This window comes from Cetorhinus maximus, chromosome 12, assembly GCF_964194155.1.
Source record: "Cetorhinus maximus chromosome 12, sCetMax3.hap1.1, whole genome shotgun sequence".
Taxonomy (NCBI): domain Eukaryota; kingdom Metazoa; phylum Chordata; class Chondrichthyes; order Lamniformes; family Cetorhinidae; genus Cetorhinus; species Cetorhinus maximus.
This window is the reverse complement of record NC_135890.1, coordinates 22,484,025-22,498,731: the sequence shown is the minus strand read 5'-3', so window position 1 is coordinate 22,498,731 and position 14,707 is coordinate 22,484,025. Positions and strand designations below refer to the sequence as shown.

Here is a 14,707-nt window from a genome sequence, read left to right as displayed (position 1 = left end):
TTGCCACAGAAGGCTGTGGAGGCCAGGTCATTGAGTGTATTTAAGACCGAGATAGATAGGTTCTTGATTGGTAAGGGGATCAAAGGTTACGGGGAGAAGGCGGGAGAATGGGGTTGAGAAACTTATCAGCCATGATTGAATGGCGGAGCAGACTCGATGGGCCGATTGGCCTAATTTCTGCTCCTATGTCTTATGGTCTTATGGTCTTATAATAAATCCTGTACTTCACTCTACAGAAATAAGCCACATACAGTGTGTGCGTGTATCTGCGTGAGGTACTGATATAAGGGTCCTTCCCTCACTCTCCAAACTGGAGTATGCCTAACTTTACGGATGGAATTGCTGTATAGTCAAGGTGATAATGGGTGGTACTGCTGTATAGTCAAGGGGATAACAATTTTGCAAACACAGAAGTGATTTGTGTCGAACAGGATAGGGTTGAAGCATTATACATAGCCATCTATTCCATGATTCAACTGCTCTGACTGAGCTCCAATTCCACAATGTCCTTTCATCCTATCACCCTTACTGATGGTCAAGGATGGAGGCACTGCTTCTGTCAGCCAGCAGACCCATAGCTCCAAACAAGGTCACCCTGCAAAGTTACCTCCTCAATGTTCGTGTCACAAAGCAAACTGTACTCAGGTTCTTCTTTCCAGATGGAGGTTGTGCATGAGGTTAACAGAATGATTTTTAATTCTGAAGAATAATCATTTCTCCAGTGCTGAAGTAAGTGGTTTTTATTCCAAGTCCAATTATGAATTAAGAGTGAAGCTCAAGTGTAATTCTGTGATACTCTGTGTGTGCTTTTTCCCTGTGTCCAGATAATAGTTTCTGGATGATAATTTGATGCTTGTCTGGTATTCTGTTCATCTCCTCCATTTTAAACACTGTGTCTTCGGTTATGAATCATCGTAAAAATATGAGTGAGGTCGAGAGTATTCATCATCAAGTCACAAAACCCTTTGTTTTTCTTGGCTCCTTCAACAAACTCTTCAAGAGAAAGTTCCCCTGCAAACAAACATTGCCAAAGGGAATATAATTCAGGTCTGCAGATAATGAAAGGTGTAGGCAAACTGGGAGGAAACAAATGATTTAACTTGGCCAATGAAGAAGAAATGAAGACTTCAACAACAACTTATGTTTATATAGCAGCCTTAATGAAATAAAGTCACTTACAGAAAACTATAAAGCAAAATTTGGCACTGCACTATATAAGGTGATTTATACAGCAGATGACCAATAGCTGGATTAAAGAGGTAGGTTTAAGGGAACTCCTTAGAGACAGGTAGAGATTCCGAGAGGTTTAGGGGGAGAATTCCAGGGTTTAGGGCCTAGACAGCTGAAAGCCTAGCCACTAATGGCGAAGCAAGTAAAATTGGCTTACATATATATAAGCTGCCTTTCACAAGTCATCCCAAAGCATTTCTAGACAATGAAGTACCATTGAATTGCAGTTACTGTTGTAATGTGGGAAACGGAGCAGCCATTTTGTGCCTGGCAGGCTCCCAAAAAAATTACCAGATAATGTGATGTTGGTTGAGGGATGAAGATTGGCCAGGACACTGGGGAGAAATCCCATGCTCTTTTTTGATATAGTGCATGGGATCTTTTATGTTCCACCCAAGAACACAGCGGGGTTTAACAGCTCATCCAAAAAACTGCACCTCTGACAGTGCAGCACTCCCTCAGCACTGCACTAAAACGTCAGCCTAGATTTTGTGGTCAAATCTCCGGACTGGGATTTGAATGCACAATCTTCTGAATCAAGGTGAGCCACGTGGATCAGGTCTGATCCTTAGTCTCGATGGGTTGGTTGACCTCAGTTGGCATAGAGACAGAAGTGCTGGATTTGCTGTCAGCATCCTGGTTCCCACTCCTGATTTCTGTCTAGCAACAACTGCTGGAGGAGTCCATCTGCCAGTCAGGTGAATAACAGGGCCAGGCTCACTGCAATGTCTCAAACAGTCAAGTAACTATGTCAATAATCATGATTCAGGCTCACACATGAAAAGATGATGCTTGGGCCTAATGGACAATCAGTGCTTGTGGAGTTCTACTCAAGCAAGGAGTCCATGAATTCAGGAGGAGTTTGGGTCAGAAAAGGCTGAAAATAAAAAGGAAAACCTACTCACCATCTCCGTTGACATCAATACTGTCAAAGACTTGATTTGTGTACTCTTCCGCTGGCATGTCCTGTTCACAACCATTAATGACACGGATAGCCTGGGAGACAAAGTTACAACATACAAATCAGTGATCTACAGAGATGGCATTAAGTGAAAGACAGATACCAGAAGCGAGAGATTGTAGTTATTAAGAAAGACTTGAAAATAGAAGCTTCTTCACTGAAATAGAGAAGGTTAACTTGAGGTAGGGTCAGGAGTTGCCTAATTCAAAAAAGGGCTTCAAAAAAAGGTCTTGAGAGGATAAATAGTGGAAGGTTGCTCCCAATAGGTGGAAAGTCATAACAAGAGGGCACAGACTGAGGATTATCACTGGAAGAATGAAGGGTGGAATTTGGAAGAAATGTTTTCTCGTAGAGGTTGATTATAACATGGATTGTTTTACCACAAGTGAATGTCGAGGCAGAGACTCATTTAGAGAATTTTAGAGGAATTAGACAAGGACTTGAAAAGGAAAGAAAATTTGGAATGAGCAGGGAGTGAAATTAGAATGGACAGTCCCAGTGGAAGAGCTAGCACTGGCACATTCATGATGGGCCGAAAGGCCTCCTGTACTAATCTTGCTAATCAATCAAGATAATATACATCCTTCAGAGAGTCGTTACAGATGAGCCATTTCCACAGCTCATAACCTCTTCAATGGACAAACACTCATTAATTGATATAACAAAGCATGAGATGAGAAGAGGCCATTCAGCCCACAAAACTAATTCCTTTTATGGATTATATACGATCTACTTTCTTATCTACATCCTCACTCGTGTTCATTCCTAAACAAAAGTACCCCCCGGGCCTGAATTTTGTGCTTGTCGGGTGCGCTTGATTGGCAGGCCTGAAAGCAGCTGTGATTTCTACTTCCAGCCGCGATTGGACCCCGAACACAATTTTCAATTAAGGACCAGCCAATGTGAATGTGCCCAGGCATTGGCAATGCGATGGCAGCAGGTGCGGGAGCGAGGCGAGCACCGGATCCACTGGGGACCCAGCGGGGCATTTAAAAACTGCAGAGCCAGCTCCCTGAAAGCTGCCAGGAGGTTTTGAGGAGCCTCAGGGAGCTGTCTTGGAGAGAATTTTGAAATTTGCAGGAGTTCTGGCCTCAGCACCCATTGGGCAAGCAAGGCAGGAGGGCAATGCTAGTGGGCACTCTGCCCCTCCACCCACCCCGGTTCTCAGACAAGTGCCTGCGTACTCTAGTGGTGGCAAGGTTGGTATGGTGTTGAGGTAGAGGGCGGATTAATGAATGCACTTTGTTCCAAACAGAAGAGAAGCAATAATGCTGTGGAGCACAGATCTTTGGGTGATGGGGTGGCCAACCTGCTCATACTGATCAAATTTGAGATGGACGCCCTCAAGTTAGAATGGCAGCAAGGAGCAAGGTCCTCAGGTCGCAGGAAGGCAGGGGTGTCAGAGGAAGATAAGAGTCCAGTGGGCAGGTGTAAGACTGGTAGAGAGTGCAAACAATGTAAGGTCGTCTCATCTCAAATGAAGACTTCTAAGCAAGAGTTCCCAGCGTTCCAGCAATCACGATGCCACCATGATGCGGTTGTCCATAGTCTCAACTGCCCGCCTAAGATGCACATTGACTATGGGATGATTGTTAATACTGACATATTGTCTTCCTCCCTCAGATGAGCCATCCTCCAGAGGCTGCCGGGAGCCCAAGGACCCTCCCTTGACTCCTGAAGAGGAGCCACAGACAGATCCACCAATATCATGTCCTCTCTCGCTACCAGGCACCTGTGCAGATACAAGCATGTTGGTTTTTCAGCTCAGATGGGAGTGCACTGTTGGGAGGGCCCAGTACACTTGCATGAGGAGCTGGCGGAGGCCTAGGGTGCCAGATGTTGGAGGACTACTGTAGACAGGACGATGCTGAGTCCGTGGTAGATGATGAGCCCCTGGAGTCATCCATCAGGCGGCAGATTCTGGATGTCCAGCGGGATGTGCGGAAAGATCTAGCGGACAACCCTGAGGGTCTGCGTGCCATGGTCTTTGTCATGGAGGAACCCATGAGGAGCTTGATCACCGCGTTGACCCTGAGCACCGAGTGCACTGCCTCCTCCATTGAGAGAGTGGCAACTCTCATGGAGAGGCAGCTCCAGGAACAGAATAAGGGGTTCCTGGGGTTGCGCTCGGACCTGCAAGCCCACACACTGCCAGTGACCTCAGGAGGTCACTGCCAGTGCGAGAGATGAGTGAGGCACTTAGTCTCTATGCAAGGTGCCTGTCCATCAATGGTGAGCAGGGAGGTCCAGACGTACCTCACGCTGGTGGATGAGCTGCCTGTTGTCTCTGTGGGCTCCTCTCACAGTGCTCTGGATGAGGGCAGTAGCTGCTCCGCCCCCGCTACCAGTAACCATAACATCTAATGAGGCTACGACGACTGAGCAGTACCCAGCCATGTCGCTGGTCGCACACTCCCAGGCAGAGCCTGCTCAGGCCCTGCCGGCCAGAGGATGACCTCCAAGATCATCAGAGCCGAATCGGCAGCAGAGTCAGCAATTTGCCTCCAATGCCGCTGCCAGTGACAGTGGGGGTGGGGGGTGGGTTATCAGGACACAGCACTTGCTGTGTAAGCTTAAGACACTGTCAGCACAGGATGGGGTTTTCACAGGTGACATTTTTTCATTTCATCAGTGTTATGTATTGTTTTTGTGTGACAGTAGCAACAAAATTATGTTATGTTCCTTTTTTGCAACTCTGGAAAAGATATAAATCTAGAATTTGTCCCAATACCCTGAGTTGTCCTTCATGTTCTCCACAGGTGCGGACCTCATCGGTGCCTCATGATAGACGGCAGGGGCAGCAAACTTTATGACAGAGGCTGTGAAGTGACATTGGCCTCAGGGGGTTTCCTCTGCAGAAATGGGTGTGAAGGAGGCGGTGCACTTGCCGTGAGAGCGAAGCCATGCCTTGGCAGCCTAGCTGAAATTGCATTGAATCAAGGCCTCCCTGATGTCCCTGCCTCCCTGAAGGTTCCTCAAGTCTGCCTCCATGTCCTCACCCTGTGCCTGCCTGGCCTTCTCATCAGATCCATCAGTAGAGTCATCCTCTGAGGCCTGTGGAGCTGCTTCACTGTCCTCATCCTCCAGTGGGCTCCCCCTTGACAGTGCCAGATTATGCAGAGCGCAGCAGACAATGACTATAAGCGACATGCACTCTGGAGGATATTGCAGTGTACCCCCTGATGGTCCAGGCAGCGGAACCTCATCTTCAGCAGCCCAATTGTCCTCTCTACCACCGCCCTTGTGGAGGCATGACTTCTGTTGTACCTCTCTTCTGCCTCTTGTCCTTGGGTGCTGGAGTGGTGTCATGAGCTACCTATTCAAGGGATAGCCTTTGTCACCCAGCAGCCAGCCATCCAGCCAAGCCACAGCCACGAACAGCCTTGGCACCCAGGAGTGTCAGAGGATGTATGTATCATGAGAGATGCCAGGGTATCTTGCACAGACCTGCAGAATCTGAGTCTTGCAGTCACATACTACCTGCACGTTCTTGGAGTGAAAGCTCTTTCTATTCACGAAAGCAGCCGGCTGACCCGCTGGCGTCTTGATGGCCACATGAGTTCAGTCTATGGCGCTGAGGATGCGGGGGAACCCAGAAATTGCTGCAAAGCCTCTGGCTCGCTCAGCCTGGCTGGCTTTGTCCATCCGGTAATGAATGATGGTCATGATCCGTCTGAAAAGAGTGTCAGTGACCAGCTTGACGCAACTGTGGACAGCTGATTGGGACACTCCACGCAGATCCGCCACTGACCCCTGGAAAGATCCGGATGCGAAAAAAATTGAGGGCTACTGTGACCTTTAAAACCATTGGCATTGGGTGCCCGCTCACACAGTTGGAGGCGATCTCTGGCACAATCATCTGGCATATGGATGCGTAGTGTCCCTAGAGAGGCAGAGCTTCCTGCGGCTCTGGACCTCAGACATGTTGAGTTAGTTGGATTGCTGCCTGTACACTCTGGCAGCAGGATAATGGTGTCCTCTGTGGTGCCTTCTGCCTTGCTCTCTCTGCTGGCCCTGCACCCCCTGTGCCTGCGCCTCTCCTCCCACAGGTCACTGCCAGGGATGCTGCCTGCAGACACCTGGCCCCCTCTCCCTCCTGTCCCTCTCTTCCTCTTCAGAAGAGGTTCCACCAGCAGAGTAAACAATCCCCATCTGCTGAAATGCAGGTGGCACTGTCTTGTGCACTGAAGGCTGCATTCAGCAGAAATCCCCCAAGAGAGTTGACAAACAAAAGAGTCCTCAAAACAAAGCTAACAAAGCAGACTTTAGCAGAAACCACAGGAAAAGGTATGAAATCTCAGCGCTAAAGCATCAGCAAACTTTCACCTGAACTCCTAACAACTCATACAGCCAATGATCTGGTTCCCTTTTATCCTGCCCTTGGATGAGAAATGGCAAAAAAGCAGATTGGCGCTGCCTGTGTGACAAGCGCTAAATTGTGTGGACAACGTAAAATTAGGATCAGTTGGGTTGTTAATGGGCTTAACTGCCCGTTTAATTGTCGGCAGGTGCGTGCAGGAGCCCACTAACCGTAATGTTGCACGCGAGCGCTAAGATGTTGGGATGCACATCCGACATCTTCTCGCGCAATTTCATGCGATTTCGGGTTGGGCATATGCCTGATCATTCGTAAAATTCTAGCCCTGGTCTTCAGATATATCTGTCCAATCTATGTTCCTCTTTGTCCACTGTTAACCAGTTCCCTTCCCTGACCTGTTACAGGGTTTCTGCATTTCAGGTACCATCACACACAATCCTATCATTTATATCTCTATTTAATCCTCAATCCTTTTGCCAATCATGTATTCACCCTGTTTATTAAAGGTGTCATTTCCTTAGCATTAACTGATTTATCTGGGAACCTATTATAATACAACCCTGCCATTCATTTGGCACATTGCAATTGCCAAAACATCTCAAAGTGCTTCAAACAATGAGTGGCTGATTACCACCTACCACTCCCGTCCCCGCCTCCCTCCCCTTCAGCTAATGAATCAGTACTCCTCCATGTTGAACACCAATTGGAAGAAGCACTAAGGGTGGCAAGGTCACAGAATGTACTCTGGGTGGGGGACTTCAATATCCATCACCAAGAGTGGCTCAGTAGTACTGCTACTGACCGAGATGGCTGAGTGCTAAAGGACATAGCTGCTAGGCCGGGTCTGTGGCAGGTGGTTAGGGAACCAACAAGAGGGAAAAACCTATTTAACCTTGTCCTCAATATTCCACCCATCACAGTTGAGCCTGTCCATGATAGTATTGATAAGAGTGACCACTGCACAGTCCTTGTGGAGACTAAGTCCCATCTTCACATTGAGGATATCTTCCACCATGTTATGTGGCACTACCACCATGCTAAATGGGATAGATTTCGAACAGATCTAGCAACTCAAATCTAGGCATCCATGAGGTGCTGTGGGTCATCAGCAGCAGCAGAATTGTACTCAGCCACAATCTGTTATCCCATGGCCTGGCATATCCCCCACCTTACCATTACAATCAAGTTGAGGGATCAACCTGGTTCAGTGAAGGCAGGAGGGCATGCCAGGAGCAGGACCAAGCATACCTAAAAATGAGGTGTCAACTTGCATGCCAAAGAACGGAAGCAGCATGCAACAGACAGAGCTAATCGACCCCACAGCCAACAGATTAGATTTAAGCTCTGCAGTCCTGCCACATCCAGTTGTGAATGGCGGTGGACAATTAAACAACTAACAGAAGGAGGAGGCTACACAAATATCTCCATCCTCAATGATGGGAGAACCCAGCACATCAGTGCAAAAGACAAGGCTAAAGCATTTTCAACAATCTTCAGCCAAAAGTACCAAGTAGATGATCCACATCAGTCTCCTCCTGAGGTCCTCAGCATCACAGATGCCAGTCTTCAGCTAATTCAATTCACTCCACGTGATACGACGAAAAGGCTGAAGGCACTGGGTGTTGCAAAGGTTAAGAGTACTAACAACATTCCAGTGATAGCAATGAAGACTTGAGTTCTAGAACCATCTGCACCCCTAGCCAAGCTGTTCCAGTATGCCAACAACACTGGCATCAACCCAGCAATCTGGTAAATTGCCCAGGTATGTCTTACCCACAAAAAGCGGGACAAATCCAACCTAGCCAATTACCATCATCAGTTTACTCTCTATTATCAGCAAAGTGATGAAAGGGGTCATTGACAGTGCTATCAAGTGGCACTTGCACAGCAATAACCTGTTCACTACTGCTTAGTTTGGGTTCTGCTGGGGCCACTCAGTTCCTGATCTAATTACAGCCTTGGTTCAAACATGGATAAAAGAGCTCAAAAGATTAGAGTGACTGCCCTTGACATCAAGGCAGCATTTGATTGAGTGTGGCATCAAGGAGCCCTAGCAAAACTGGAGTCAATGGAAATCAGGGGGACAACTCTCCGCTGGTTGGAGTCATACCTAGCACAAAGGAAGATGGTTGTTGGAGGTCAATCATCTCAGTCCCAGGACATCGCTGCAGGAGTTCCTCAGGTTAGTGTCTGAGGCATAACCATCCTCAGCTGCTTCATTAATGACCTTTCCTCCATCATAAGGTCAGAAGTGGGGATGCTTGTTGATGATTGCACAATGTTCAGCCCCAGTCACGATCCTCAAGCAGTCCGTGTCCATATGCAGGAAGACCTGTACAACATTCAGGCTTGGGCTGATAAGTGGCAAGTAACATTCATGCCACACAAGTGCCAAGCAATGACCATCTCCAACATGAGAGAATCTAACCACCTTCCACTGACATTCAATGGCATTACTATTGCTGATTCCCCACTATCAACATTCTGGGGATTGCCATTGACCAGAAACTGAACTGGACCGGCCATATAAATTACTGTGGCTACAAGGGCAGGTCAGAGGCTGAGAATTCTGTGGCAAGTAACTCACCTCCTGACTCCCAAAGCCTGTCCACCAACTACAAATCACAAGTCAGGGGTGCAATGGAATATTTTTCACTTGCCTGGTTGAGTGTAGCTCCAACAACACTCAAGAAGCTCGACACTATCCAGGACAATGCAGCCTGCTTGATTGGCACCCCATCCACCACCTTAAATATTCATTTGCTCCCCCCGCAATGCACAGTCGCAGCAGTGTGTACCATCTACAAGATGCACTGCAGCAACTCATCAAGGCAGTTTTACCAGCACCTTCCAATGCCATGATCTCTTAACACCTAGAAGAGCAAGGGCTGCAAATGCATGGGAACACCATGACTTGCAAGTTCCTCTCCAAGCCACACACTATCCTGACTTGGAGCTATATCACCGTTCCTTCACTGCTGTTGTGTCAAAATCCTGGAACTCCCATCCTACAGCTCTGTGGGTGTACCTACACTAGATTGTGCAATCATTACACTAGCACAGTCTCTGTTGTTTTATAGGCAAATGTGGCAGCCCTTCTGCACCAGTAATCTCAAATAGCCAGATGGCTGAGGGAAGGATATTGGCCAGGACACTGGGAGATCGCCCCATTTCTCCTCCAATAGTGCATGGGATCATTGGTGTCCATTTGATCAAGAGAGAAGGCCACAGTTTTAATGTATAAATAGCACCCTAATAATAGCACCCCTGACCATCCAGCATTCCCTGAGTGCAGCACTGGAGCGCCAGCATAGATTATGAGCTCATATCCTGGAAAGGGGTTTGAATCTGCAACCTTCTCACTGAGAGAGGGAGAATACTATCAACTGAGACAAGCTGATACAATACCACATCTCCTACTTCATTGAGGAAAAATATTTCTTCCAATCTCCACTGTCACTTGTTAATTTTATCAACTCCTCTAGATCTGAGCTCAGTTCCACAAACGGAGCGGGAAGGAGAAAAGATCATCTAAATAAAAATTGCCGCAAAGTGAAACTAGGGGCCATAAATACAAGATGGTCACTCATAAATCTAACAGGGAAATATAGAGTATTTTCTTTATTCAGTGAGTGGTTAGACTTCAGAACCTGCTACCACAGCAAATGGCTGAGGCAAACAACTCAGATATTTTCAAAAGGAAACTAGAAAGTGTATGAGAGAAAAATGAATAGAAAGATATGTTGAAAGGGTGAGATGGGATGGATAGAATGAGAAGAGACTCTTGTCAAGTATAAACTCCACAGACTCATTGGCCCCAATGGCCTATTTCTGTGATGTATATTCTATGTAATCCAATTGTTGGTTCACATCATAGGATCAGGAGTCAGCCATTCTCACTGCCTCCTGCAATCTTAATGTAGGAATGTGTTCACTTGTGAAAATCTTCCTGGAAATGACTTCTTACCTTAATTATGTGGAGCAGTTCATGCCTGTCAATGCAGCCATTGCCATCCACGTCATAGAGCTTGAAGTACCAGCGCAGTTTCTGTTCCATTTTACCTCGAAGAACTAAACTAAGGGCAGCCACATATTCCAAGAAGTCAATGTATCCATCCTGCAACCAGCAAACAGAAAGTGTTCAGGCGTACTGCCCTAAGTTCCCCAGCATGATTCCAGCAAAGTTCAGGGAAGGTGTTCCAGAAGTGGGCCTTTGGTGATGTGGAGGCGTACCTTCAGAGCCCCAACCCCCAAAGACCCCAGAAATGCCAGTGTTCAATGTTTGGCCGGGGAAAAGGGTTGATGGAAGGGTGGAATTGCCAGAATTTCTCCCTTGCAATGGTAAGTGCCCTATTTTTGGGCAGGCTGAGACTGTGCCCCGAAAACAAGGCTACTGAAACTGCCATGTAAAGCTAAGCACCACTGTATCTGGATCCCATGTGGATGCTCCCTAAATTATAGGGGCTTCTTAATTCAGCCTCCAGATATAATTTCCGCAGTTCTGCCTCACCTCTATACAGCAAATTTGGATGTTCAGCTACCCATCCATCCAACAGTATTTTACTTCAGTCCCTAAATGATATTTTTGGTGTTTGCAACTGTGCCTCACTCCGTGGAGCTGAATCTTACAGAATGGCAAAAACCCAAGGATTAATGAATACTCTGTGTTGAGCTAACAGGCTTCATGAACCCTTTGCTGGGAAGGAACATTAAACCAAGATCTTGGCGGCCCCATTGCTGTGCCTGGTGCCCTGCATTGTAAACCATAACCCTTCATTTAGTGTCCTGTTTGCAATCTTGGTGTCATTTTTGACCCCTAGGTAAGCATCCAACAGCATATTTGTGTCATCACTAAGATCACTTATTTCTGCCTCCATTATATTGCCCGATTTTGCCCCTGCCTCAGTTCATCTGTTGCTGAAATTGTCATTCATGCCTTTGCTACCTCTAGACTTGACTATTTCAACACACTTGTGGTTGGCTTCTAACATTCTACCCTCAGTAAGCTTGAGGTCATCTAAAACTCTGCTGCCGCGATCTTTCTCATACCAAGTCTTGTTCACCTAACAACTCTGTGTTCACCAACCTACATTGGTTCCTGATCAAGTAATGCTTCAATTTTAAAATTCTCACTATTGTTTTCAAATCTGCCATACTCTTGCCCCTAATCTCCTTCAGTCCCACAACCCTCCAAGATATCTCATTCTGACCTCCTAAGCATTCCCAATTTTAATTGCTCTACCATTGCTGGCCATGTCTTCAGCTGTGTAGACCCTAAACTCTGGAGTTCCCTACCTAAGCCTCTTCCACTTGCTTTCCTCCTTTAAGACACTCTTGAAATCCTACTGTATGACCAAGCTTTTGACCATCTGGCCTAATATTGTCTTATGTGATTTGGGATTAGACCAGATGCGGAAGTCCCACGCCCATTTCCAACAGATCCAATGTTAGCTGGTTGTGTAAGGGTCAGAGGGTGATTCACACAGGCTGAAAATGCAAACTCAACCGATCTATTTGAACTAAGTGCTGACTTCAAACAGACCACATTTTGGCTGTTCCAAGGGCCTTTACCCACAGTTGAGGAAGTCACAAATTTATGGAATAAATGTAAATCCTCTTGAAGTGTGGATAAGGTCTGTTAAAATTTTTTTTTAATCCCCTGCTCTTTAAACTTGAAAAAAACAGGCCTAAGCTGTCAGCGAGAATTTTAAAAAAACAGCACCTGCTGAACTGCTTTGATTGACAAGCAATCTGGTGTAGGTTCGAAAAAAAAATTACCACATGTTCCATAGTTTCATTGGAGATCTTTGTTGACATTTCCTTAGGGCTGTTATTATATAATTATTATTGCTTGGCTGAGTTTTAAATGATATAATTCTCGCAGCAGGGGTTTCTGAATTCACAATTTGTTGACAGTTTAAAGTCTATTAAAGGATTTCAGATGTAGCTCCTGAATAAACGTTTGTTTTTATAACAGATTAACCACTTGAGGAGATGTAAAAGATTCAAATGGGTTTCATGAATGGGAGTTGGGGGGCATGAGTTGACATGGAGGTGGTTTGGGAATATGAGGGGGCATGGGGGTGGGATGAGAGGGGGTGAGGGCTAGAGAGCTTAACAGCTTCTAAAACGACTGGTGCCAGAGAACCGAGGTGGGCCTTCTAACCAGACTGACTTGGCACTCACCCCTCTCCAGGGGTCAACAGGCTTGACTCTATCCCACCCCTGCCTCCTTGGAGTGAAAATTGGATCTAATGGGGTTCTTTAAACCGAGGCGGGTCTGCCTAGTTGGGAAATTTCCCAACTTGAGCTACCTGCCTTGGTAGTGAAAATCCAGCTCTTTGTGTCTAATTTGGGATATTTTAAATTGTTAAAGATGCTATATAAATATAAGGAGTTCAGAGAGCAATTCTGAAATATGTTGACTGAGAATACAGAGACATTAACAATATATGTGGTAGTAATGTGTATTTGCACTCTGACAAATAGGTTCAAATTCACCATTACAATCCCTCACATAGTGAATGTCTGGTCTGTGCACAGCACACTTCATCTCTCTCCATCATCCATCTCACCTCTGATACCTACCTTATTCCACCCCACCCCATTACCCACGTTTCGATACCTCTTTCCATTAGGTAAAGTTTTTGAAACAATTTGACTTTCCCTCTCCTTACCTTATTCATATCAAAAGTCTTAAACATCTGTTCAATGTAGGCATCGGCTTCCTGGGTCAATCCCTTAAGGCCGAAGAACTGTTTGAACTCGTGCAGAGCCAGCTGTCCTGATGGGCACTCAATCATGAACTTCTTGTACCAGTGGTGGAGCTCCACAGCCTGCAGGTCATCCACTGTGGTGCCTTGCGAGTTTCCCATTACAGCTGTTGCTGCTAAACTGAGGTTCTCCAAGAGCACACACTCTTGGAAACGTTGAGGTGTGTTTGTCTCTCTTCTGAACTTCTTAGCCAATTTAAATGAGGGCTAAGTACAGCTCTGGCCAATTAGCTACTTTAATCTCCTCTGATAAGGATTTAAGATCTCAAGATATTTATAAAAACATATTGCCTAACCGGGAGGCAGGCCTGGATTATCACTGAGGTACAGTTGCTTCAGGACATACTGCAATCATCACTAATCAGCTGCACTTACCTGACAGCTCACCCTGGCTTTCATAAGCGCTCTTTCGCTCTGGCATTGTCTCTTTGTTCCTTTCATCCCCTTCTTCTTCTCAGACCTGTCAAGTCGCACCCACAAATTGACATTCACTTTAAAAAGCAATCTCCTCAGGTCTACCTCAGTTTTGAATATCAGTACTGCTCCCATGGGTTTAAGTCAGCATGTGAGCTCTCTTTGGAATGATACAATATGACTGGGCGAGCCACCAGGGCAGACTTGATAATCCAGTAGTTGATCCAGATGAATGTGTAATACTCCAGGCTTCTTTGGATGGTTGACTGGCCAGTGGGGGAACTCATCAGTTGGGGCAGGTCCTGCTCACCTTGTTCTGAATAACCTTTCAAACCAATGTCAAAACAATGAGGGTGATCCCAGCTTCATAAGCAGCTGGAATGCCATCAGTGCTTTGTGGGAGCATTTGGTTCTTTATAACCTTAAACCTCGCTCTCGCCCTTTTCTTGATGCTGGCACTCTCTTCGCTCTTCTCCCACAATCTCCTCTTTTCCCCCTTACAGGTGAGATGTTTGCTGTAAAATAGTTGTCCATAACTGTTCTAACTTGAATACCAATAGGGGATTAATTTAATTCAGGTGATGGGTATTGTCATTGGTTAGAGGTGCATGACGTGCAATATGTGTCTCTGTAAATAAAAAAAGTGTATAAAGACTATGTTCCTGAGTTCTATCCTTCATTGTCTGGCCATCAATAGTGGCGTAACGAGGGGAAATCTTTAACTATGCTTTAATCGCTCTTCCTAACATCTCATTTGTTTGCTCAGTATCAGTTTCTGGTTATACTTCTGGGAAGCACCTTGGGCAATTTTACTAGGTTAAAGGTTTTATAGAAATGTAAGTTGTTGCAATTGGTAACAGCACACTCAGTTTACAAATATATGATAAAGGACAGGACAATACCAACTTCACACATCACTCCTGATGGTGTGCCCCATAGCCAAAAGGTGATGGGGGGAGGTGGGGGTGGTGGCAGAATAATTCAGGTCAATTTAGGAAAATGTTTCTCTCT

At 46.1% G+C, this 14,707-nt stretch overlaps 1 protein-coding gene across 1 annotated transcript; it reads right to left on the bottom strand.

Annotated features, from left to right (window-relative positions):
* Positions 1–260: 260 nt before the first annotated feature.
* guca1aa (guanylate cyclase activator 1Aa) lies at positions 261–13,446 on the bottom strand. Its single transcript, XM_078554689.1, has 4 exons — positions 13,187–13,446; positions 10,477–10,626; positions 2,136–2,226; positions 261–1,011 (listed from the first exon to the last, which is right to left on the bottom strand). Exons 1-4 carry the CDS (start codon positions 13,382–13,384, stop codon positions 884–886), a joined length of 567 nt encoding a protein of 188 aa, XP_078410815.1. The 5' UTR covers positions 13,385–13,446; the 3' UTR covers positions 261–883.
* Between the last annotated feature and the right edge of the window lie 1,261 nt (positions 13,447–14,707).

What these genes read in the sequence shown, in the direction of transcription:
- guca1aa (XM_078554689.1), bottom strand. Translation starts at nt 13,384, where the DNA reads ATGGGAAACTCGCAAGGCACCACAGTGGATGACCTGCAGGCTGTGGAG. An exon ending in AACTGCTCCACATAATTAAG is followed by an intron (nt 2,227 to 10,476) that starts GTAAGAAGTCAT and finishes TTTGTCTCCCAG; the next exon opens with GCTATCCGTGTCATTAATGG. An exon ending in TATTGATGTCAACGGAGATG is followed by an intron (nt 1,012 to 2,135) that starts GTGAGTAGGTTT and finishes GTTTGTTTGCAG; the next exon opens with GGGAACTTTCTCTTGAAGAG.